A 25,872-nucleotide genomic window follows, 5' to 3' on the forward strand; every position below is an offset into this window, starting at 1 on the left:
TGTACTATCTTAATAGTCTCTCCTTAAGATGCCTAATCTGAAACACATCATGTAAATGCTGTTGGCAAGCATGTCAAAAGCACAGGATCGTGATGCACGGTGCTGTGACCAGCTTCTTCCAACACTCGAACACCAGGGACAATTCAAATAAACACAGGAAAGCCCTACACTCACAGAGCCATCCTCCAATAAATGCGCAACTCAGCAGATTGGCAGGCCCTGTGGAAAGCAGGACAGCTCGTCTAAATGAAATCGCACGTCTCACGTACTTACTGATAATGAAGGACTTGTTTTTTTCTTTTGCTTTGTTGCTTTTTTTTTTTTTAAATAAATAAGAATATTTGAGCATTCACAGCATTCAATTTGTGTCTTCAGCATAAATGCTTGTGCTATGCAAATCCACCCCCCCTTCTGTTTCCAGGGTAAATGGGTTAGAAAGTGGACAAAAGAAATACTGGCCCATCCGTGTTATTTCCATGTTGCCGTAACCCAAATAAAGCCTCACTGAGTGCTACAGCAAGGTATTCATACACTTTTACACCCACTACCTCTCTGAAAAAACCAGCATGATTACCTTTCTTTGTGATCCCTTGTTTAATTGCTTATTACCTTCCAGTTTTACTTTTAACAGCACCAACAAACTGCTGTCCGGATGGATGGAGTATCCTAAATTTTAAAAACCTGGTTACTATTTTCTCTATTAGACTAACGTCCTATTGCATCAAGCACTGTATAAACACAAAATGAGAGACAAACACACATAGATAAGACTGATAAAAAGTAGAAGAAAATATGTATAAATTTATCCACTTTTTGCAGTGAGAGAACAGCATTTTTGAATACTTAAAAGACTTATCACCAGGAACAGAGGATCAAGGCACTTATCAGCGTTTTATCCATAAACAGATTTATCTGGAAGCAGAGAAGAAAGATTATTCAGCCTCCTCCCCTTGTGAGATGACAGTCAGCCCATATACCAACCCCTCCACCATTAGGGCTTTGTTGCAGCTGGCCCTGGGCTATCCTGGAATAACTGTCCCAGCATTTCTTACTGCTATTTGCAAAGAGGGTCTGGCCCAGGCTGGACCCAGAGGAGTCCTAGCCTGGGAGAAGCAAAACCCAAAGACTTGCTGAGATGCTGTATGGCAACAACGGAACAGTGCCGACGGTCTCAGCTTCTGCAGACTCCTGTTACGCATCTCTAAGGACATGAGCTTGACAGCATCAAACAAGGCTACTGAGCAGCAAGTCTGGCACTGCTTCCCACGCCGGTGCACTTCCTACCCACAACTACTGCCTCAGAAGACAACCACAGCCTTGCTTTTTCACCCAAGTTCTGCACAAAATCCTACGCATGGCACTATTCCCTGAAAGGAGGGCCAGGACACAGGCACATCCCTGCTCGACCCCTCTCAGCAATCAGCTTATACCAGGAAACATCAGCTGTGATCAGAGGAGATGTGTAGGTGACAAAGGCAACGCCTGTTTGCCTGTGGTCCTACACGAGTGGGAGCCCAGTGCTGATGGCACCTCTGCAAGCAAGGCTGTTTCTACTCAAAGATGGAGCATCTGTGCATCTAACACAGGAGCAGCAGCGGGGTGAGCACTGTTCGGTTGCCCATGGGGGTTTTGCACAGCCAGGTAGAGCGGCATGGGAAGAACAAAGTGATGACAGCATGGAGATGTTCTTCACATCATAGTCATAGATCCTGTCAAGCAACCATCACGACAATTCTTAACCCAGCTACTGTTTTGCTCTGTCTTTCAATGAGAAAGAAAGAAAATGAAAAAAGAAAAGCAGCTTTCCAGATGCCTGAAGCAATGCAGCAATAATCGGTTCCAAATCTTAAATGAAGCAACCTGCCTTTAAAAATAACTGCAAAATGCATTGCTGTTGCTTAGGAAACAGGCCCTCTTCCCACCTTCGCTGTTGTTTTTTTCTTTCTTTAAAACAATAAAATATTAATGAAACAAATTTAGTGAAAAGCACAGCAGGCACAGCTTTAATTATTAATAAATGTTGCAGCTGCCACGGAGGGCAATTTCTACAGCGACTGTCCCTAAAGCCCCAATATTTAATTACTCCATTGTGACATTTCTCATCACAAGGACTTGGCATAATAGCAGGCCCCAACTGACTGTAATACACTCGTAGCGCTTATTTGCAAGGGGAGAGACACTGGAATTAGCTGTTGAATTGCCTCAAAACGTACGTTCCACGGGATGAGAGATTAATGCGCCATGTCCAGCTCTATGTGTAAGGCACCCTCAGACCTGGGTCCCAGCCTATGTGACCTTCAAGTCACGTCATTCTCCTCTACCTCACCCGCAGACTGAGGCCAATGGTACTTTCTGTCTCCAACTTTTCTCTCCAGGCTCCTTTATACAAGGGAATTATTCCAGAGCAGCTAACTGACTTTACATTCACATCGGACCTAATCTAAGTTAGCTTTCAAACACACGGTGGCTTGTACCCAGTTAAACCATAAAACACTCGAGGAGGGGAGCCCATCTTGCAACAGAGACACCCTCCTGTTCCAACCCGGGGGACCATACGACCGCAGGAAGACACCGCTCCGACGCGGCGAGCGGCGCAGGAGCTTCACAGCACGTTAGTTAGAGGTCAGCTGCCTGGGAGAGCCGAGGAGGCTTTGCGTGTCCCACGGCAGGCACGGGTCTCATGGCACCTCGTCACCATCACCCACAGCCACGTTCTCCTGCACACGCACACAGCCAGGCTCAGACACAAGGAAACTTTAATGCATCCTGGACAAAGTTGCAGAATAATCACCCCAAGCTGCAGAGTCTTTTAAGAGACATGAGGGGACCTTGACAGTGATGCTCAAATGGCTTTACAGAAAGGAGACACAAGGTATTTGAGGACATCTCCTTAGCTCCACTTACCGCTTCTCTGTTTCTCTTCTGTTTTAAACCAACCACAAAAATTAGATTTCTGTTTCCTAAGCATTGGACTGAAACGGTGAAAGTACACTTTCTACAGTGAAGTAAGCCAGCATTTACAAACTCTTCCTGAAAACCTCCCCAGGAAAGTCTCTCCTTGCCTGTGCAGGAAGGCCTCCACGAACCTACTGCTCTGCAGTTGGGCTGCTTACGCTCCTTGCTTTCTCGCAATCTGCAAGGGAATTAGCATTGTTTCTTGGATTTAAATCAATTCTCCATGGCAGACTCTCGGCATTCATCTTGTAGGCTTGTGGGAATAGGTGAAAACAAACTGAACTAACTCATTTACCCTGAATATTAATATACTCCTCTCCTATTGTTGCACTGGCTGGTGTCAGAAACAAGAAATTTTAACTGAACACACAAAAGGGCACGGTGTGCACACACACTCCCCTTCCTCGTTTCCATAGTGCACCAGCACACATCTTTTCTCAGATGAAATCAATACAGATTATGTATTACAACCACACTCAGAGACACGCATGTAAAACCCACCCAGCATACGATGGAGACAACATCAAGAACACATGGTAGAGCTGGGGGGGTGGGGAAAAACAATCTTGACAGAGAACTATTTTGGGGGAAGAGAGCCAGAGGGTTAGGTAAATCAGGTTTCTGCAAACCCACTTTATTTTTGAGAAACCAAAAATACGTAATCCCCCTGGAGTTGCAAACTACAGAATGCAGAGTTCAGATTGCTGCCTAAAAAAATAACACACAAGATATTGTAGGGGTTATAGTTAGAACCACCTCTGGGACAGGAAAATGAAGTTATTTACCTATTTTAAAGAAAATGAACCTTTTTTCCCTTTTTGGAATCTGACACTCTAAAAAGACATAAAAAGAGATGAAGATTTAGCTGTTTCTGGAGGAACTGGTAACATCAGAAAAACATCAACAGGTAGTTTTGTGTACAAACAGGTAGTTTGTATACACACACACACTTATACGTATGTATACACATGGGTAAATAACTACTGTAAGCTTTCTGAGTGAGCCTGCCTACTGTTGCTATACTTACAACAATAAATACATACAAAAACTGACTACAGAAAAACGCAGATATTCATTATGTACAGATTGGAAGAGCAGCACTGCACTTGGAATAAATCACAGCTCACGTAATTCCCTTGTATCGTTCAGCTGACAGCAGCCATCTAAAAAATCATTAACTCCAGCCAGTTTTGAGGAACATTCTCCGCAGTATCCACCAAATTTAATTAAGTGCAGATACGTTATTGATTTACAGTCCAAATAATCACAGTCCCCAACAAGCTTTGAAAAATGTCACTTTTTTTTTTAATGACTTCAACAAGGCTACTTCTGCAGGGTCAGGTGAACACGTTCTGTTTTCTCCTTTTTTGCCTTTGTGAAATCTTGATGTGATTTAACAGAGTGTGAAATAAGAGAGCTCTAGGGATGGGGCTGGAGGGGTGGTAAGCCGAGGAAAGAAGGCCTGTGGAAGGAGTCCTTATGGGGTTTATTTAGCAGATGAGATTTTCCGTAGACAGGAAGAAACACCACAGCTAAATACCTTGTTTTCATGGAAACTGCACACAGGGAATAGAATTCATGAGGCTGAAGAAAATAAGAACAAGTGAAACGAGGAGGATGATAAAGAAGCAGTCAGATGCTCACGATCTCCAGCTGCTGCTGCTTTACCTAGCTAATCACAGATCTGCCTAGTTTGAAACCAGTTTTATTACCAAGTTATAGCACGCTCTGTCATTGAGAAATGGATACTGAGTAGGTGAGGTAGCTAGTATGCAGGTACAGATGGGTAATAAGCAAATGACTGCAGAGGAGATAACCAAATTTGCTCCTTTGTCCAAAGGGTACTGTTTTGTGCATTTTATGGAAGAGAGAAAAATTGAGTATGAAGCGCGTGCTTAAGTCTCAATCCTAATGTGACATTCTGCCTTCAAATGCCAAGGATCATAGACTCTCCAGATACAGCTGCACTGCAAATAAGGGACCTCACGTAACAAATCCAAGCACGCCACTGGGACACCAGGCAAGGATAATGAGGAGAGCGCTGTACTACAGCCAAACTCCCACCTGCCTCACCTGATCTTCAGTACCTCGTTCATCACACCCAACCATGCAACAACCACTGCAACCGAGAGGGAAGGATTCCCTCACACATCAGAACAAAAAGCACTAAAACCAGTGGCTCATTTTGAACTAATATCTTCCTCAGACCTCTGGTGCTGTGATTTAAATATCATAGCATGGGGTGTGAATGATACAAAGATATCTGTGATCACATCTTAATTTTCAGGGTTGCAATCATTTTCAGGGTTAAGCACACAAATTTCCAGAACGAAAGAGTTCATATGTCACCAAGATAGAGGAAGTACCCTTACTACAAAGAAACTAACAAATCGTTTCATAGAACAGAAGAGTAGGAAGCAAGAGTACAAGAAGTCCAATTAAATATTTTCTTTATAATCACAACCTCAAGTGAATGCCTCAGTAGGTAAGTACAACTTGTGCTTTGCAACGCAGCATCCCTTTATAGCTACGTGCATCAAAGTTACCTGTGCTGATGCCTTTCTTCCATTGCTGATGTACGACTTCACTACTTTCTTTTAGCATATGCCCATTTTCCATCTCACCACAAAACTGTGGACATCTGAAGCTTGCAGCTTCACTGCAGGTCTGGTATATTTATGACATGTTCTCCCTTACAGCAGCCCTCCCGCGGTTACATCAGAACAACATCAGCACTGCTAAGACACAGGGATCTCGGGGAGTTAAAAGGCACTGTATTGCTGCTGTGGCTCTTCCTCTGCCTGGTCAGCCGAGAAGTCAAGATGCCCCATGTTAGATCAACTGGGAGGATAAGCTGTTTTCATATTTAATTTCATTTTCATTTCAAGCTGCAAAATGAAGACCTTTAAAGTATCTGTTAATTTGACTAGTGTTTGTTAAAGCCCTAATGTAGCAAATCACTTGAAATCCATGCAAAGGTGAAAGGTGCTAGAACACCACCGAGTATTTTTATTTTACAACAGCATGAAGAGATGTTATCTGTGATCAGGACTGCACAGAACTAGGACCTGTGCAACTGTCTAGGGGGAAACAGTCTCTGCTTTGAAGAGTCCATCAGTAAAACAGCACTTGATAACTACCAGAAAAACACCCTTCCATTTCACTCTTGGAGGTTTCATGGGAAAGGAGATTCACTGTGAAAGCAGTGTTGAAAATACACTATAAAGGAATGGTTTAATTTGAAAACTCTACTTATAGTTAACTGGATGGTTTGAATCTGTATCAGGAGAAAGCACCTTTTCCCCTGGAAGTCACTGGGAACTGAACATCCAAGGCTGTGTGGTGTGATGGTTAAGTTCACCTGGACTCAAGCTACTTGCGTTTTACTCTGCCACACAGACAGGACACAGACATCATATTTTCAATAAATCCCAGGAGGGACGGAGGGGGAAGATACCTAAATGGACAATCCTCAGTTCTAAAGATAGCTCTGGCTGTGCAACATCAGGGCTGGAGGCTGGTGACTCTCCTCTTTAAAATCTTGACCATTAAGCTTCAAGGATCTCAATAGCCTTCAGAAAATGGAAGTGTTTCCATTAAACACTATTAAATCAAAATTACTGAGGTTTCTCTAAATAACTGTGTATGATCCAATCTGATGGCTCAGGACTAAAGTAAAATGTTTAGCAGAGTGCTCTAAAAAGCATAAGAGATATTTCACTTCTCAGACTAAGAGCACGTGCCGTTCAAAAACTGTTTGATTTCACATCACAGCTAGTATTCACTCTCTTCTCTTTTTTCCTCTCCTCCATAGCATGCCACTCATTACTCTAAAGCAGTCATCTTTGGAGGACAATCAAAAACCTTTTAAATTTGTGTATTTGTGTGAAAAAAAATTTGCCTCCCCCCAATTATGATGATCTCTGGTACTCTCTTCGGGCTAATGTGTTTATGAAGTGAGGTAGAATATCTGTAAACTATTTTATAAGTATTATTCATCACTGAAAATGTTCCATTTGTTTTCCAAATAGGAGCACTAATACAGGGAGGCTCATATTTTGTTTATGAGACACCTGCATTTCCATAGCAGATTAACTGCATTTTTTTTAATATATCAATGCCAAGGGTAGAAAACCAAAAGAATTCAAATAGTAAATTGTCTGGTTGGACAATGGTTATTTACATCTATTTCTACATAAGTTACATTTCTGTGAGCTAAGGAAAAAAAAGAAAGAGGAAACCAAATTCTTACATTTTTGCAAGCCTAGGAGCATCGTGCTATTTGGAAGCCTCAAGGCAATCACCTAAAACCCCCAAAACATAAGGTATCACTTCCTAATGGGGCTGATTTTCAGAGGAACCGGAAGGCTCTAACTCCAGCTGAAGCTGATGGCAACAGTTTGTTGTGTGGATAGGCAGGACACTTCAAAAATGAGGTCCAGACTAGCTCCAAGTCCGTCTCCTGTTCCCTTCATTGAACATCTGCATGCCACTGGATAAGAATCTCTGGGTAAGAAATGTATTTAAGAAATACATTTCTAGTCTTTGGTTTATTTTATTTGCCTGTCATGAACTTTAATCCACTCCTGTAATTTAGGGCCATGAAGGAAAATATTTCTGACTCATGATTTTTCATTGCTTGGGGCTGGCAATCATGACGTTTGGTGACTCTGATAATTGCTTAGATTTCAGGTCCTAAACGAGAAAAAACAGAACACAAGCTCCAGCATCATGCAGTCATTGGTTCCTAATTAGATCTTCTCTTTTAAACACAATTAACTTTGTGCAAAATGGGATAACAAGTAATCATAAGACCAAAGAAGAAAACAGTCCCACAACTAACCACATTTTTGTGGTTAACCCTTTTGTACGTTAGCAGCTTAGATTCCTAACCAGCACTGCAGGCACTCCCGCAACTCGGACACAGCGTTGACAGAGACACATCCAGGATCCACCTGAAGCTATTTGATTGTACTCCTGCAAACATTTACGGACCCTGAAACTTAAGATCTTAACCGACCTCAGACTAAGCATGTGGCTCCAGAAAATCCCACCACACAATTGCTTTCCTACTGTCTACCACCTCCAAAATGAATGGAGTACTCACCTCTTTAGGAAGCTGTGATGACACCTAATTAAAGCTGGGAAATAACTGTTAAATTGTTTGATAGAAAGTCCAATCTTAGTAAGTGTTTTGCAGATTAACTGCAATTATGTTATATACTGAATTGGTTCTAAAACGTTAACAGGACCCAAGAACCATTCTGTTTCTCAGAATTTGCCAGTCCTTTCACTGTGAACAGATATTGACTGAAACAGAGCTATTCCAACTAAAATTTCCCTCTACTTGTTTCCCAAGAAGGAAAGATCTTACACTGATAATTATCCAAGCCTAGGTGCCCCAGGACTATGTGAAAGGAAACTGCAATGCACGGGTCCGGGACCTCCACGCTGGGTCTCCTCTCGAGCGTGGAATTAAAGCCTAAAGCACAGTCGCTTCAAAAGCACTTGTGTGTGACAGTTCTCCTCCACTTTGCCTTGGAGAACAATAAATTGTGCAGTCCTGATGTACGCAGACACTTTAGGAGCTTGAAAGCAAAAGCACACAACATGAAATACACCCCGACAAGACAAACAGAGCACAAACAGTTCAAAGATACTTACTGCATCAGGTCAGCAACTCCTTTGAATGAGATTTAAAAGCCCCACACTCTTTAAAAAGCCTCTGAAATAAAAGTGACAGGACTTCCAGTCTCACATCCTCAAAACAACCAAACAGGCTAATATCAAGTCCACAGAGCATGTGAATATCTTGATGGGGAACACCGGCAGACTGCACGTAATATGCACATAGGTTAAAAGAGACAAAACAGTGCGTTCCCATTGCTCTACCTGAAAAGCAAGACAAATACCAGCTAGGGAATGTTTCACAGAAGGAGCCATTTTCATCCTCAGCCTGGAGTCCAGCTTGGACTAACACAACCTGTCCCAAGTCAAGAACATATTCTAGTCTTGTTGTACCGAAGGAAATGCAGGGCAGTTGAAGGAGCTACTTCACATCTTAGAGGAGCATATGAGAGAAACTATACTGAGAACAAGTATAAATGTACCTGGCACATCGTGCCTATAGACCTGGAAGTCACCCACAAAGAAAAGGACATGCCCTGCAGTTGCCCACGTGCACACACAGCACCGCACAGCCATGGCATGGACCTCCTCACCCATCCGCCTCCTCGCTTGCTCTCCTCCGCTACCACGTCCAGCAACTACCAAGGGTTTCGCAAGTGGCTGCTTCCAGAGCAGGCTGAGTTGGGCAAGTCAGCACTCGCATCATGGTTGGGCAAATGTCTGTGCATTGCGGGACAGGAGATGTCACCCCACCTCTCCCATGCACCGCTTCAAGGACTGCTTACTAATGTGAACTCATCACATCACCTGCTGCCCCCAGTGCAGTGAGCACATCCTTCTTTTGTTTGAAGGGCTGCATGCATGACTAAACGTAGTCACAGCTAATGTATAAACACCTGCGTTTAATATTCTGCTCTGCAGTCAAACCATATTACCGTTCCCAATGCATTACTGGACAGATCATTACGTGGATTTGGGGTTTTTTTTTTTTTAGATCTGTGATATTTAAACACAGCATTCCCAAGAAAAAAACAGTCATTTTCATCAGTTAATAAGAGAAGAAAAGCAATGGAAACATAATGGAAATGGAAACAACAAAACCTGAGGTTAATGCAGCTCAATCCAGGGGACAGGCTTGTCTCCTAGGCTAAGCGAGCCAAGCTCCTTCGTCTCCTCTCGCCGGAGAGGATCTCTGTTCCTCATCTCTGCATGCTGAGTCTGGAATGGACCAGCACAAGAAATTGCAGGTTCTGCAGCAAGTATTCTCAACAAATCTATCAAGACAGAACGGTGACTTAACATTCAGAAATTGCAAATTTACTGCTTGGGTTTAAGAGGGGGAAAATATTTCTGGTCTGTAAGTCTGGTCTAGATAAAACACAGCTTTAGAACAGATTTGGAAGGCAAAGATAATTAAATTACACTGAAGTAAGGAAAAATAAATACTTCCAAATGCCTCTGAAGGACTGTAACCAAGACTGGGGGGGGGGGGATCAAATTATATTAATAACTGGAAATGAGAAGAAGTATCCAAAATATACCAAAAAAAATACCCGAAGTATCAAAAAAAAACCAAACCCCAACCCAAAAGAAGACAGAAGTTTTGTTGTTTTCTTTCCTAGAAAGGCTTCAATGCCTGACAGAATTTGAGTTCAGTTTCTTTACTTTCTAGTTTACAAGTGGTTTGGTCACACTTGCATCAACATCTCAGTATCAACAGGAATGTGTGATGCAATTCAGAGGCATACTTGGATCTACAGGTCTAACCTTCCTTGACAGCAAAAAACTCAGCAGTACTACGACAAAACCAGAGGAAGGTGCCTGAAACATCAAATCCAAACTGACGGCCTGCTCCTGGTTGACTCGAGTTCAAGTTCAGCCACTAAGCAGAACTGCAGTGCCGCTGGCAGGCAGCCACTTAACAAGACCAGGCATCCCAAGCCCTTAGAAGCGGCCAATGCAGTTGTGAGGCTCCACACCAAAGAAAAGCCTCCCGCTGCAGTGTGCGGAACAGTTTCCTTTGTGCAACTCCTTTTCCATCAGCACCCGGGCAAAAGACAAGAAATTTAGCTGCCGCAATAAAAAAAAATATATATATTTTACACGTAACACCTGTAATGCTCTAAGGAGGAATATTCCCCTCTGGGATGAGGGGCCTCTTTTTGAGGTATCACACCAATCATTTTGGCTCTGAGGTTCATCAGACGTGCACCAAGCACAGCTACGGGATTGTCACTGCTGCGACTACCACCCTTCCTCCAGCATGAGGGCTCCAAAGAAAAATCAAGGCCAGCTGCTGGTGCGGGAGGAAAGGGCCAGCCAAGGGCGATGCCCCTGCAATAAACCCATCCACCTCCCAGCACGGCTCCTGTGCAAACCCAGGGGGGTCCCCAGGAGATCTGGTGGCACAATTCCCAGGGACAGTGGCAGAACCCCCCAACTCTCTCCTCTCCGTTCGCATCCCAAGGAACACGTGCAATGCAAACCTGCAACCCTCACAGAAGGTTTAAAAAAAAGTCTCAAGCACAAGATTAGATACTGTTCTACAGCTCAAAGTCAGAACTGGCCTTTTCATTTCAACCACAAAGGGATTCTGTACATTATAATTAATGGGTTTAATTACTGGTAGCAGATTTATTCAGGCCAAAAAAAGCTTTTTGTGCAGTTCATCCCTTCCCTAATCTCATTGAAAAGCCAAGTTCTGCACGTTCAACAGTGCCCAAGTTATCATTTTTACTCATGTTTACTGCCAACTTCCCCCCAAAAACGCAGTAACTACGTTCACTTTGAGAAGCAGGCACGCTGGATTTACATCTAAACTATCTACATTTGATTCTGGCACATCCCAGCTCTCAATAATCCACCTGAAGTCTATGGCAATTACTTTACAGCGTGAGAATTCAGGATTGTTTCAGTTAATGCACTCAAAATATTTATTCAAAGAGAACAAACTACTGAGACTCATTTCAAACAATATAAAAATACCTTTAAATTATAAACCAGGCCAAGCATGGTCAACTCCTATGAACAATAATTTAATTACAAGTCAATTCAAAGTTCACATTTCCTGTAAAACAAACAAGCGGTGAACGTTGAACATTTTGTACAATCCCAGTTCTTATTTGTCAGCATCCTTGCTACACTCAAGCAATAATTACACCAATTGGAACAATACACTGTTAACTTCACCAAGGGAAATTCTGTCTGGGAAAAGTTTGTTTTCAGAGTAGTTATCAATATACCTTTCAAAACAAGACATTAAAAATATATTCTACATTTAATTACTATTATTAGAGGAGCAGTGTCCTTCTGGGAACATAGCGCATTCATCAAGCATCAAGCACACGCAGTGTATATGGCTTCTTTAAGTGTCTTTTCCAGGAGAAGGCTTCCCGCACACTCCCTTTCCTTTTTCCCCTCCAAAGAGTAACGCATACAAACGGAGCATACACTTTGAGCAATCGGGGCAGTTATTACAGCTCTGCACCCAGAGTAAACAAGCAAAACATGAAGTGCATTAAACAAACGTCCCAGCGACCTGTGCTGTTGCAAGGAACAGAGTCTGGCCACCCGTTCCACCAAGGATGCGCTAATTGGGATGAACGGCAGAGAAGGAAAAGGTAAGCCTGCAGAAGCCTTTCCCAAAGTTCCTCTTTCCGATGTTGACAAATGTGCACAGACCTCGCGAACGGGGCAGAAGCCCCTGCCTGCGCCCTGCTCAGGGCACCAGCTCCAGAAAATCTTCTTGGCTGTCCCAGTTCCTCAGGGCCACCTCGCTGAGCTGACAGGGCAACAGAGCTCAGCACACGTTAAATACACCCACTGGAAATGAGACAGCTCTTTGAAAAACATCAAAATGCTGGTTTGAAAGATAAGATTGAAAATGTAATGGCTTTTTTTTTTTTTTTTGACAAGATAAAGAGTGTTATTAAGCATAGTTTGAATTGGTTTTGTAAATCTGGAGTAAAGATATCCTAACCTGGTACATTTCTAGCTCCTGTGAAACCTTCTGTACAATTATATTATTTATTTTTTTCTTAGATGAAAGGGGGAAGAGAAGAAATATTAAAAAATGAGGTAACAAAAGATCTTGACTGGACACATAAAAGAGACCACTTGAGGAAAACCAGTCCTGTGAGATTCATGATGTGAGCTACACGCCCTCGCAGGCACAAAGAACAACAAGTGGGTAACCCTGCCTTAGATGCACTCACGAATAAGGCATGTTCCATTATGTCTGCTGTATGAAGCTGATTTAAACCGGTTTTTAATTCTTTGCTTACAGCAGCATGTTGCTGTCAGATCTAAAGATGGGCAACCACGCAGAAAGAGGCTTGGCAAAGCTACAGGTAGCTTTCGGACAAACTGAGTAAGTGTAACTGGACTGGAAAACCCTGCTTGGTGATTACTGGTAAATACACATTAGAGAACTGCAGAGACAGACAGAAGAAAATCTTCCTCCTTCTTCCGCCTTTCCCTCAGAGGCAAATAAAAAGCAGGAAATGGCTAGTATCCCTGGCAGGAACACAACCAGCCATGAAAACTTCAGGGAAGCTGGTGATGGGAAGGATGCAGGAGAGTGGCAGTGTTCTCCCTGGCCCGCAGCGATGGCACTCAGCTGAATGAGCAAGGCACGGTCCCTACGTCACGCGATGTCGGCTACCGTTACTATGGAAACGGCACCAGATAACCCAGGCTGAAAACATCCACATCCAGTTTCTAACAGAAACGCCTGTCCACTAAAGATGCTATGAACATCCACAGAGCTTGCGTCATTTCATTATACTCGGATTGACCACCAAACACTGGTGAAATTCACTCAACAGCAACCAGTAGCCCAAAGAAATTTGGAATTTTTGTCCCAACATGGCACACATTAGCCACACTGCACACAGTCCAAACTGAACCTCTATGGCTCTGAATTGCAGAGATCTTTTAGAAATCAGACGGGATGAGAGAGTAACTGGAATATACCTAGGTTATAAACTGGGTTGAGAACAAATACAAAGATATCTGCATTCACCGCTTCCCCAGAAGGATGAAAACACCAGCACTGTTTTCCTTCTCTGAGATCACACAGGTGATTGTAAGCAGAGTCTCTGTGGTCACAACAAACCTCTCCCACTGGATGACAAGAACTGACCTGCGTTATTCCTCCAGGGGCCAGCAAGGGTGGCATGGAGCTGCCCCGGTCCGGAGAACGGCATTTCCTTCAGGAGCTTGCAAAGGTGAGCTCACTGCTTCACCCTCTGTGCTCAACAGGTTAGACACGTCGTGCTGAGACTGCGTCTCCTACCTCAATACATGTTTTCTGTGGTCTCATTAGGGTTCCTTGGGACAGGAAAGGTGGTCTCCCACCCCTTGGATGCCAATATATCTCCACTGAGCCAAATCTCATAGAAGCTGCTCCAGATTTGCAAGTGAATCCAACACAACACGAGCTGCTCTTCTGTCCAGCTGCATCCTACGGACTGAATCCAGGACCACGGAGACACATTTCAAAGGCTAGCCAGACCACGGGGAAACCCGTTCAGGCACAACTGCCATGAAAAACTTCCTTCTGCCTAACAGATGATGCAACTAAGCGCTGTTCAGAGATGCTGCAGTCCGGCATGGGGCTAAACAGCAAACGCTGAGTCTGCCGTCTCAGCCTGGGAGTTCCTCGTCCTTACAAACCCCGTGTACTGTAACAGAGAGGCACCTAAGGGTGTGGGGAAAGTGGCACGCGCTACTTAATTGGCACCTTCAGCCATTCAGGACCTAGGAGAGCTAGGAGATCTTCTGTTACTGATGTAGATGGGCCCTGAAAATCAACTACCATGTATTTAAGAGACTCTTGCTAAACTCAGCCTTGCAGGAGACTAAAATGATTCACAAGAATTCTATATTTATAACAAAGATTCGCTGAAAGTGACTCATGTACTGAGCCAATCTAATTTTAAATTGAAGGGAAAAAACCTCTCGAAGAGGCACATGAAGCTGTAGAGGGGGAGGGAAGAGAACTGCACACAGAGGAGAGCCCCAGCCAGGAACTGCTAGCCAAATCTACTGGAAACAGTTTCTCCATTCAATTAGCTGAAGTGAGAGCAGAACACTCAGCTTCACCTACTTCTGGATCAGAGTTAATTAAGTCCTACATCCAAAGCAGCTGCAGGTTGTAATACTTCCTTAGGTTAGGTAGGATTGCTGGGTAATAATAAGGCAGCTCACGGAGAGTTATTAGTTCTTCAGATCCCACAGAATCCAGAACACAAAACTAACTGGAAGCACAGTAGGAGGAAGGGAGAAATATTAAGAAGATTTTACAGTATTCCTAATTTTGGCTGAGCAGATTCTAACAGAAATAGCTGCCGCCCCCCTACCCCTTACATCAACACTGCAGCACATCTTGCAGAATATAGTTTCAAAGACGGAGAACAGACACACAACACTAGGAGCTCCCGAGATCAAACAGGCAGCCTGCAGCAAGGGCACTGGCTCAGGGCTCCTACCTCAGGACCATTTTCCTCAGTTACCTTTTCTCCTCTGTATAGTACAAATATACAGTAGATAAGGGGGGAATTAACATAACCACAACCTAAATGAAGGAAACTGCTACAGTCTGTATTAATAGTAATAAAACATTAGCCAGGAAACATGGTCAAATCTTGCATTCCTGAATACGTAGGGATGAATAAATTCTCCTATGCTGTAGGTAAAAGATAACTTGGAAGCAGCAAGCAGGCTAGTGAAAGATTAGCCTTGCATGCATAATAACCACGTGCAGCAGAGCAAGTTGGAATTTCTGTGCTGCGACAGGAAAAGGTTACTATTCTCTGACTTTGGCTTTCAGTAACGTGTCAATACTTCTTTGTCTGAACAGTCTACTTATCTCCAAAGCCAAATCTGACTTCCAGTCGTCTTAACCTCTCCACTGTCATCAACACATATCTGGGTATGCTTGGCTGCAAATGCTCCGTTCTGTGAAATCCAGAAGTGTTCAGAGGATGGCTGCTCTCCAATGATTCTCAGCATCACTCCCAGTTAAGTCTTCAATTTCAAGCACAGAGAGAAAGCAGCCAAGAATTCACAGGCCAACATACATATTTACAATTGTACATAGTTCTCAGCAGTATCTTGCTGTGATGTTTCTCCACACACCAAAGTCTGATGAATAGTAAGAATAGTGTTAAATTTTTTATTGGCCCTAGCAAATTATGGGCTAGATTTCAGAACTGTTGCAACAGCATTCAACAGTTCCATCCCAGGCACTGAATGAAGTGGCTAAGTCTCCGAAGGAGTACTTGGTGTCAACTTTGGGGAGCTGATCTCTACCGAGAATCCAGCATTGGACCATCCTTTATCCACCCACCCACCCACGCTCTTCTTCGCTTCATCATCACAACACACACGCATCAGTCTAAGTCTGCAGAGGCTGGGCAAACCACCACCAAATTTTAGAATTTATTCAGACTTTGATCGATTCAGAGTTATGAAACACCAGCTACCCTTGGTATACATGATGTTATCCACAAAGAAATTTTATTTTCTTGCTAATTCTTGGTAACGTAACTTCCAAAATACAGTCATGAGGAAAAGTCACCAAAATAACGGCTCATTGATTATATTAAGAAAATATACAAGATTGAGGGCTAGGCTTTTGACATCATGGACAATCTCTCAAATCACCATTTATGTAACACAGCATTCAGCACACAGCGGAGAGCAGAGAAGTGCTGCAAAGATCTGAAATGTGCCAATTAGCTAGTGGCACGACACTGGCTAGAAAAGTCACTGAGGTTTCCATTGTTTCTCTTCATTTAATAGAGGCAACAGATCTTTCAATGATTTTTTTGGGCTGGATTCTGTCACCTATACTCCAAATGAGACACTTAACTCTTCAAATACATTGAGACAACTTACAGAACGAAGTACTTTCAGCTGGAAGGTAGCTGCCAGATTTTAACCCGTAACTGTAAAAACTTCATCTTTTGGCAGTTATTCTCTGGGTTGCATCTTATGTCCAAATACATATTATTTAACCTGCTAGTGCTTCCTAGTAAATCACCCTGTTGTTTTGGCTTGGTACTTATTTTGGATAATGCCATTTTAATAAGAGTTACTTTCTTATTTGTAATGTTCACACAGATGTAGCCAACATAAAGAAAAGGTGACATGGGCCTGAAGTCCATGATGCATAATATTTAAATCTCTGCATCTACCTCTGACAGCAGACAAAATACATTTCTATAGGAAAAGTAAGATTATGTAGCGTTAGCTCTTTTGTGTGTCATTTACCACATAAGGCGATGATGTGACTGCTGTCTTCATGTACAAATTTCCTGGTGACAGCTTCTTCCATGATCTGCTTTACCTAAAGCAAACAGAAAGAAGTCATTGTAAGATCTCAACACAAACTAGCGCAGCACTTGGGAGTTTCAGCGTAGCCTTTGCTTGCCCTTTCCCCACCACCAAAAGACTAACAACTCAGGCAAGTTACATTTTGCAGGGAAGGAAGGACAGAAGCACTTAAGGAGGGAAAAGAAGGACAAACCTGAGTGGCTTTTCATGGGATAAGGGAGCCTCTGGTAGAACAAGGTCAGGTGTATTTGGGACATGCCCCTATAAAAGGTTGAATTATTTCAGAGTGCCCTCCCAAGAACTTCTTCAGCAGAAGTTCCAAAGGGCTGTGCAAAACTTTTTATATGATTCATCCTTGGCCTTCCTGCATGTAGTTACTTCTGCTCATGAAACAAGATTATGTGTTGCCATGTCCTCTTTCCATTTGTGGCATTCTGCTCTTTTTCAAGCACAAAGAATCCCTGAGCTACACAGGCGTACATCCCAAGAGAGGTTTAAGCAACCTTTCCCCCGTTTGGGGACTTCACATGCCACAGTAATTACAAATTATGCTCTCAAAGCTCTGCTGCACCAGACACTACACAAAAATAATACAGTACCGATAGAGAAGGCAGTGCCTTCAGTTTTTGCTTCTAGACAGCATTTAACAATTACAGCAAATATAATTACATTTATCTCACTTCTTACTGATTTAAAACAAAGTTCCTCTCTGGCTTCAAGGCTGCTGGGCTCCAGAGGGAATTCATTGCAGATTATCGACTTTCAAAAATTAAGGAAGAAACCAGACAAATCTTACAATTAGGGTCTCGAAGAGTGGCTGCAGTTACCCTCCCTTCATCTGCTGGCTTATTCCTCCCCCAATGGCTACCTCAGCCTGATACCAGATGAAACCTATTTGCCTCAACCAACTCATTTATCAGACACTCATTCCTTCCTGGCCACAGAGCACTTGCTTTTCCAGATACAAATCCACAGCCATTTTCAGCTTCTCTCATTTGTGAGCTATAATTGCAGGGTTAGGACACTCTGCCTAATAAATGCCACATCATTTCCAATATATGAAAGTGCTACTGTGGCAGAAGATTTAACAAGATACTCTCTTCTTCCAATTTTTTTTTTTTTTTTTACTTGAAAACAATTTTTACAGCAGTCCTGGAACCCAACAAATAGTGAATTATCTGGCAGGTAGTCACTGCGTGGCTGCTCTTTACCAACCAGCTCAGCAGCACGGCCCGTGTACCAACTCACTCTGGCCTGAGTGCCAGCGCAAGCTGCACAGCAAAGGTCCCCAGCAGCCTGCCGCAGGGCTGCACACCCAGGAGACCTCAATCCATGCTTCTCGGCAGGGCTGGCAACTGCATGCCCAGCCCTCCTTAGGCTGCATCTGGTTCCCAAGATAACCAATTTAAAGCTAGCTGGGTTACCGCTTCCTTGTAGCATTGACAGGTCCAAAGGTTTTAAGCCTCCCCACTCAGCTGGAAGCAGAAGAAGCTGCAGGTGCAATGCCTGATCAGCAGCTGGGCTCTGCTTGCACTGCTGGGATGATGAGGTGGCAGCTGCCTATGAAGGTGCTTTCTCCAGTTTGAGGGCTTCCTCCTCCAGTAGGATCATTTGCAAGGCCAATTCTGGATGCTGCAATCAAGCATGCCTTTCCCTGGTAATCATTGTGAGGTCTCCATGCCCACTCCTACACCCCCGCCCCGGCTGGCACCAGTCTGCAGCTCCAGCTCTGGCACTTGCTGCATGAGCCTTTCAAAACGCAGCGTTCTCCTCGCCCCAAATTCTGGATCAAGTTGATTCTACAGAATTTGGACTTCTTATCAAACAGGAGCCCTCCGGGCTGCAAAGCAAACATTGGGAGGAAAAAAGCAAACACGCAAGAGGCTTTGAAAGTAGAACATTTTTTCCATCTGAGGACTTCAAAGCAAGTCTTTTGTACTTTATAAAACCTGGCTCACTGTTCACATCTGAGCCTTGACAACATAAACTCCTAACCAATTTGTTTCTTTCTGACATGGCTATTGAACTTTGGACCTTACATTAAAGCAGTGGAAAGTGGAGGAGTAAGAGGACATCAAGAGAGAAGCAAAGGTGCGAGAAGGTCTCATGGATGGGATCTCACACAGGAAGCACCTCGATCGTCCTGTTTATCCAGCAATCAATACCCCTTCTCACATTTTTATTCACATCATTGTTGATTTAGAAGCTTGATGTCTGTTTGCCTTGGCAGGAACCAAACTTGTTCCGAACCTCGCCCAGAGGTTTGAAATCACCTAGGCAGACCACAGCCCAGCAAAGGGAGGTGGACAGGGAGGGCAGCTGTGCAGCTCTGCCTGCTTAAATTCCAGCTCAGACCCTAACCTGCATTTTCACACAGGAGGCAGCATGTTCCGGCAAACACAGCTTGCAGTGGAAGCAGAGACCATGGATCCACTGCCTCCAAGCCAGCTCATCTCTGTGCCTCAGCCGACCCATCTGCGAAAGGACAGTGACCCAACCTTTGCAAGCTGTTCTGATTTCACTGGATGAGAACTATCATTTAATCTACCAAACGAAAGGCCTGATTTACTAAAGGGAAAAAGCACCTCCGAGTGCCACTAGCACTGGGGTGGACAGAAAAGGAAGCACCAGAAAGCTGCACCAGGGCAGTCATGCACATACGACTCAAGTTCAAGGCATGAATTCAGGCACCCAGGACTTCAGACTGTGATTTCAGCCTCAGCTCCCCAGAGAACTGGAATTCGGTTCCTGAAAACAGGGAGGAAGAGTCATTTGCCAGGAGCAAGAGCTCTGGAGCTCAGAGGCCGATTCCCTCCTGTCACACATTTTGCAGGCAAACCCCAACCATTAGTCTTCATTAGCTCCGTATGTTATTTAGATCCCAGTTTGTAGCCCCAGGAACAAAAAAATTGAAAGAAAAAGGTTTCAGGTGCAACGATCAACTCTACTTTATACAGCAGCACTGTATGGTCAGCTATCGGCAGATGTTGAATCCAGGCTCTCCAGAGCTGAGCAGTACAGACCAGGCGAGCAATCAGTGTCTGTTCCCAACTGCCACCGAACACAGAGCAACCTTTGCACATTTTCTGGAGAGTTTAGTGAATGTTATTAGAAAACATTCTCAGGGCATAGACTGTAGATGTGAAGATTCAAAAGCTGGAATGCAACATTCTTCAATTCCACGTCATTCCCCACTGCCACGTAATTCAGGGATGCTCCAGGCAAGGAGCTAAATCAAATGTTTTTGATCAAATGGAATACAAGCTTTTTTTTTTTTTTCTTCCTCTTGCAATTTTGTGCAGCTCTCTCTGCAGGGAATTATGCTGTTGTGTCTCTCTGTTCTGGGGAGGCAGTTGTCAATGAAGCTTTCTGAGCAGAAGCCTACACAGACACCCACTTGCAGATACTAGTGGACCTGACCAAACTGCAAATTAATCTCCTTAAAAGAAAGATCATCAGCCCGCCCCCCCTGCATCCACCCCTCCACCTGCACAGGTAAAGAAATCTATTGAGCCAACCGCACTGCTGTTCGCTGCAAGGGATGGAGGGCTGCCTCCCCCAGCCGGGGCCAGCGCTGCTGACAGACAGCAACCTGCTCCAGCGGGACGGAGGCGGCAGAGGTCCGGCCGAGGTGCGACGCAGCTCCCTCCACTGCCTTGGAAACATCCCTCCCGCTCTCTGTGCCTCCTCTGTTAGATCAATACAGGATCCACTCATCTTAACCGGGCTGTTCAAGTACACCTGCCAGGCGGCACGAGCACGCAGAAAAACAGCAAGTGCATTGACTTCTGTGTGTCTCTGCATCAGCGAGCCAGAAGGAGCCCTGCACCGAGGGAGTCGCAGAGAGCTTGGACAGGCCTCAGCCACAGGCTCAGGAGGCATTCTGCTCTCCCGGGAAAAGGTAATGGGCTCTGTGTGCGCCAAGTTCACCAACCACTGGAGAGCAAGGACGGGAGAGCTCTGTCTACTCGAGATCTTGGCATACAAGGAGTAAAGAATATCCTGGTGGTAGCATTATCCACGGAGGGCAAAGCAAGCTCCTCAAACGGAAGCTGATAAGCATTTGCACGATGTTATAATGGATGCCTGCTCTGACCTTCTCCTACATCCTACAATGGCCAAAACTTTCAGAAGCAAACACCAAACATAGGTCATAATACATGGATTATTTAATAAGTTTCACCAAAGAAAAACACAAGAGAAATGCCTTTATGTTGTTTGGGGTTTTTTTAAATATTCATTATAAGGAAGCTTTAAAAATGGAAATAAACTTCAATTTTGCAGCAACCTACTGGTATAAGAGATCAAGAAAATGAAGACTACTAAGACACCACATGCACTGACTATATTATAACTTGTCCACAAGCACAGGGCTGGCAGAGACCCACAGGCGTTCCCTTTTCCATCCCTCTGTTGAGTTCTCGGTCCGCTCCAATGAGAACAAACAGTCAAGACTTGCCTTACTGCAATTTTGCTGAACTGTCACAATGATGGATTTCTGACCAGGGCTGACCCAGCACTTCTCGACATACCTGCAAACGTCAGGGTTAGGAATCACCTTTCAATCCAGCACCACTCTTTCAGAGCACAGATGGCAGCACTTTCCCCATCTCTGCACCACGATGGGATGCTGGAGTAGCACCATGGGGACAACGCAGCATCAGACACAAAGAACAGTGCTCATAAAATACTGGAATAACCAGAACCACAGTTAAAACCCACAGTATTTTTATCTCAAAGGAGAAAACCTTATGTCCAGCATCCGTGACTTCTTTAGCTTATGTAGTTCCTGTTCATCTCATGTATTGATTGCTCCTGCTGCACTGACTCTTTGTTACTCTCAGTGAAGAACTGGGTGGTGTAAATACAAGCTGCTAAATACGTACTGTATTTCTGCTCAGAAGTGGTTACATTTTAGTTGTTAGATGAGCAATTGTGTTTGTGAAGGGCTCTAAAATTTTTCAGGGTGAAACTGCTAAGGTTATTGTTATCTGTTTGTTTCACAGCTAGAAAGAATGCTGTGTTTAAATCTAGAAATGGCAAAAAAACTCAATTTCAGTAAGTAGAAGAAAATGGCCAGAGCAAAGTCTGGTTTATGAGTCTACTTGTCACAACAGATTTTCCTGCAGAGAGATAAATGTTTGAAACGTGAACTTATAAGCAGCCTCAGCATGAGTCCCGGTGGAGTTAAATTTTCAAAACACATTACATGTCCTCCTTTCTATTAGGGCCAACAAAATACATTCTTTACCAGTGGGAATTGAAAGTCCATCTGAGAAAAAGCAAACAGCAGTAAATTTTCCCAAAGGAAAAACGCGAAAGTTTTTGCTGAGAGGGAGAGACAAAATAAAACATTTTGCACCAAGTGACTTTGGAGACAACCATTTTGTATTTTGCAAAGACAACTGAATTTTAATAGGCTTGGTGTAAACAACATATGGAAAGAATATGTGTACTCTGAACTCCATTAGATATTGAGGTTACGTGAAAATAATTCAATGGGAGGAAAAGGTTGGGTTTAAAGGACAAGGGAAGGGAATGATTGCTTTGAGGATGGACACAGACTAGTCATGTCCATTTTGTCAAAACAAGGCCACCAACGCACAACATGCATGCAGGTATAAGTGGCTGTGTGAAAAGTCACACAGAACAAAACATGAGGTTGAAAATTCTGTCAGAAAAAGTTAATTACTGTCATCAAGGGCAGCATAATCTGGTGGCTGGTATTCTAGGGGTTTGCATTCAATTCCTGGTTCAGTTGATTCACTGTTTAAAAGAAAAATCGAATCTCAATCTCAGCATCTCTGCCTCCTGATACTGTTTGTCTTAACGCGAGCAGACAGGGGTCCCTACTCCACGTCTGCAGGAGAGAGGTGTTACCTTAACACGCAGTCACCAAAAAGCTCTCACAACTATTTTAGGATGGAAAGCTCTGGACAACCCCCAAAAAGCCAATCCAATATAAATCCTCTAAAAGAGCACTTGTGAGGATTTGGACAAGAAAAGAAAACAAATCAAAGAAAACAAAAACGCAGATGACACAGAAGGTACAAATAACACTTTCAAGCATTTTTCAAGTAGTTTAAAAGCTAGAGTCCAATTAAAAACATTTTAGAGACTTTAAAAACAAATTAGCCTCAGATTTTTTAATTATATACCACTTGTTCTCCTTGGCTCGAGCTGGCTTGGATTGTGAAAATCCATTTCACTTTCCATCTCATACATTAGCACAAGATTGCAATGTTTAGAGTTGGAAAACGTTTCTCAAATTTATTTATGTATTTAAACATTAACCCAGGAGAGCAAACACACACACTTATAAATCAAACCTTACACTACACCTTGGCTCAAAGGTCCTAGTTTAAGCTAAAATTTCCCAATGAAGTGGCAGGTCCATGGCTATGTTCAGCCGCAGCATTTAGCAGGAGCGAGCAATAGGTGACACCTGCTCGGTGCCCTGCGCCAGCTGCTGCCTGGGTCATTCTAGGACACGGGCACACAGTTCTGTGTGCACATCATTCTTTACGTGTCCTCCCTACCGTACCACTTCCAGTCAACCTACACTGACTGAAACATCTGGTGTGTTCTGCTTTCAACACTAACAAATATTAGGACACCAGATTCATGCTCAGGAACCTCAGCCGTAGCAACAACTTCTCACTTGAGCTGTAATGAATCCTGCTCTTCGGCTACCTCTGATTTCCCCAGCCGTGAGCTGGGGAGGGAGCAGGAGGATAGTTAGCTTTTTAAAATACTTGTTGTTGCTGTGATGGATAAACATTACACCTTCACTTAGAAGCAGCCACACGCAGCTGTTACACAGTCAATGCCACAAGAGTGCAAAATCTGGTATTTGGGTGCACGGGTGAGAGGCGGCAGCTCACTACGCTGGAGCGTGTTCACAAGTGGACCAAGGCACACTCGCACAGGCATCTCCTCCCACACCACCGTGGCAGGGACCCCAAAGTGCTCCCGTGGGAGCTGTCCCCGCAGGAACCTCGCTGGAACCCAAAGGTGAAGCGCAGCAGGAAGGCTGTCCTGAGCACATCGCATCATCCTGCGTGGGCTGAGCGCAACCAGTCCAAACGCAGGTGTGATCAAATGCAGATGTGACCAAACGCCACCGTCCCCGTTCAGGCACAGCGTGTTCTGTAGTTTATCCAGATCTCAGATTGCCCCAGCACGTCAATGTCACGCAGCTGTTTGTAAGAACAGCCAGCCCTCCTCCCCTTCCCAGCACCACGGGAGCAGACACCTCTGCCAGGCCTTTGGGAGCCAAGCCCATTCACCCAAGGGTATCTTAGGACTATTTTTCTTATCCCTGATTTCCACCCTTTTCTCCTCTAAAACTCGCAGCTAAGGAAGTTGTCAAAGAGCACACAATAAGGGAACACAACCCCCGGGAAAGGGAGCCAGGACCACAAGCTCGTTGCAGACTCCTGCCTCGGATGAACACCACCGTGACGGGCTGCAGGGGCAGGAAAGAGCAAGCCCACAGAGAAGCATCTCTTCTGCTCAGGCTCTTTGGAAAAACCCAGCAAACCCACTGACACGTTTCTGGAGCAGCGTTACAACGCCAACCTCAACAGCTCGGCTACGTAGCACCGTGATTTATTGATTTTCCCATCACGGGAAGGTCATATATTCCACACCAGCACCAAAGAAAGGGTTAAACAGTTGTAGCCAAACAAATCCTCCACTTCCCATTCATCGCCTCCTGAAGGGAAATTGTGTTTTAATTCAATCCGGCCAAAGCTTTATTTTATTTGCTCAAGGCAAACTCTTAACTACCGGCCCTACTGCAAAACCGATTAAACAAATTCATCACGGGGAACGTCCAACCTTTCCTTACCGGCCGGAACCCCCCGCGGGAGGCCGAGGCCGAGCCCGGCGGGAGGGCGCGCAGGGCGGCCCGAGGCCCCGGAGCCCACCCGTGGGGGGACCCCCACGCCACCGGGGGAACCTCCACGGCCCGGAGCGGCGGCCGGAGCGCGGGGCTCTGCCCGCCTCACCTCACCTCACCGCCCCGGCCCCGCCGGGGAGCTCCGCGGAAGACGCCCGCCGCCCCCGGCCCCCTCCTCCTCACCTCCTTCTTCACGTTCCACAGCAGCTTCTCCTTCACGGCGTCGGCCGAGCAGCTCATGGCGGAGCGGGGAATGGGGCCGCCCGCCGCGCCCCGCGCTCAGAGCCGCCCGCCCGCTCCGCTGCGGGAGCGCCCGCGGGGCGAAGGAGCCGAAAGGGCCGAGGGCTCCGAGGGGACCGAAGGGGCTGAGGGGGCCGAGGGCTCCGCGCCGCCCGGCCGAGCGCGGGAGGGCTGCAGCGCACCGCGCGGCTCCGCGGCCATCTTCCGCGGCTGCCGCTGACGTCAGGCTGGGGCGGGGCCGCGAGGCGGGGTCGCACCTGCCGCCTCGGCTGCAGGGGCTCCATGGCAACCGCGGCGCTGCGCGAGGGAGGGCGGGGCCGGGCCGGGCCGGGCGGAGCCGCCGCCTGCGGAGCTGAGGGAAGGCGCCGTGCCCGGACGGAGCGGGCCCGGTGCCGGTGCCCCCCGCTCCCAACCCCGATTCCCTTCGGCACCAGCCCGTGCCCGTCCTCGTCCCGGAGGAGCCGCAGCCCAGGAGGGGCCGGGGAGCCCAGGAGGGGCCGGGGAGCCCAGGAGGGGCCGGGGAGCCCTGGGGCGCGGCAGCGCCATACCGGCCTCCAGAGAAGGGAAGCAGGTCAGCGACAGGTTAAATCTGCTTTTTCCTGTGCTTATTTCCTTACTTTCCAGTATGGCACCAAAACAGTGACCAGCACGCTCAGCTTGTTTGATTCACTTTCCGATGGTGGCAAAAGGACAGCACTTTGCAAAACCCCAGAGGGGGCGCGGGAAGCGTTCAAGCTCTTCCTTCCACAGCAAATAAGGGTGTAGGCAAGGTCACTCCTTCAGCAGGGGTGTCAGGGTACTTCGCT

General features: G+C 45.3%; 1 protein-coding gene across 11 annotated transcripts in view; it reads right to left on the minus strand.

The window, feature by feature from the left end:
* SGSM2 (small G protein signaling modulator 2) overlaps positions 1-25,306 on the minus strand; it is a 63,837-nt gene extending 38,531 nt beyond the window's left edge. For all 11 annotated transcript variants that reach the window (XR_012838351.1, XM_075771315.1, XM_075771313.1 and 8 more), the window contains exons 1-2: positions 25,010-25,306; positions 16,861-16,936 (exon numbers count right to left, since the gene is read on the minus strand). Coding sequence is in view for 10 of the 11 variants with exons in the window: in XM_075771315.1 (XP_075627430.1) it covers positions 16,861-16,936; positions 25,010-25,066 (133 nt within the window). In the remaining variant the exon portion in view is untranslated. The remainder of the gene's footprint in view (positions 1-16,860; positions 16,937-25,009) is intronic.
* Between the last annotated feature and the right edge of the window lie 566 nt (positions 25,307-25,872).

Source organism: Balearica regulorum, chromosome 19 (assembly GCF_011004875.1).
Source record: "Balearica regulorum gibbericeps isolate bBalReg1 chromosome 19, bBalReg1.pri, whole genome shotgun sequence".
In the NCBI taxonomy this organism is placed as follows: Eukaryota; Metazoa; Chordata; class Aves; order Gruiformes; family Gruidae; genus Balearica; species Balearica regulorum.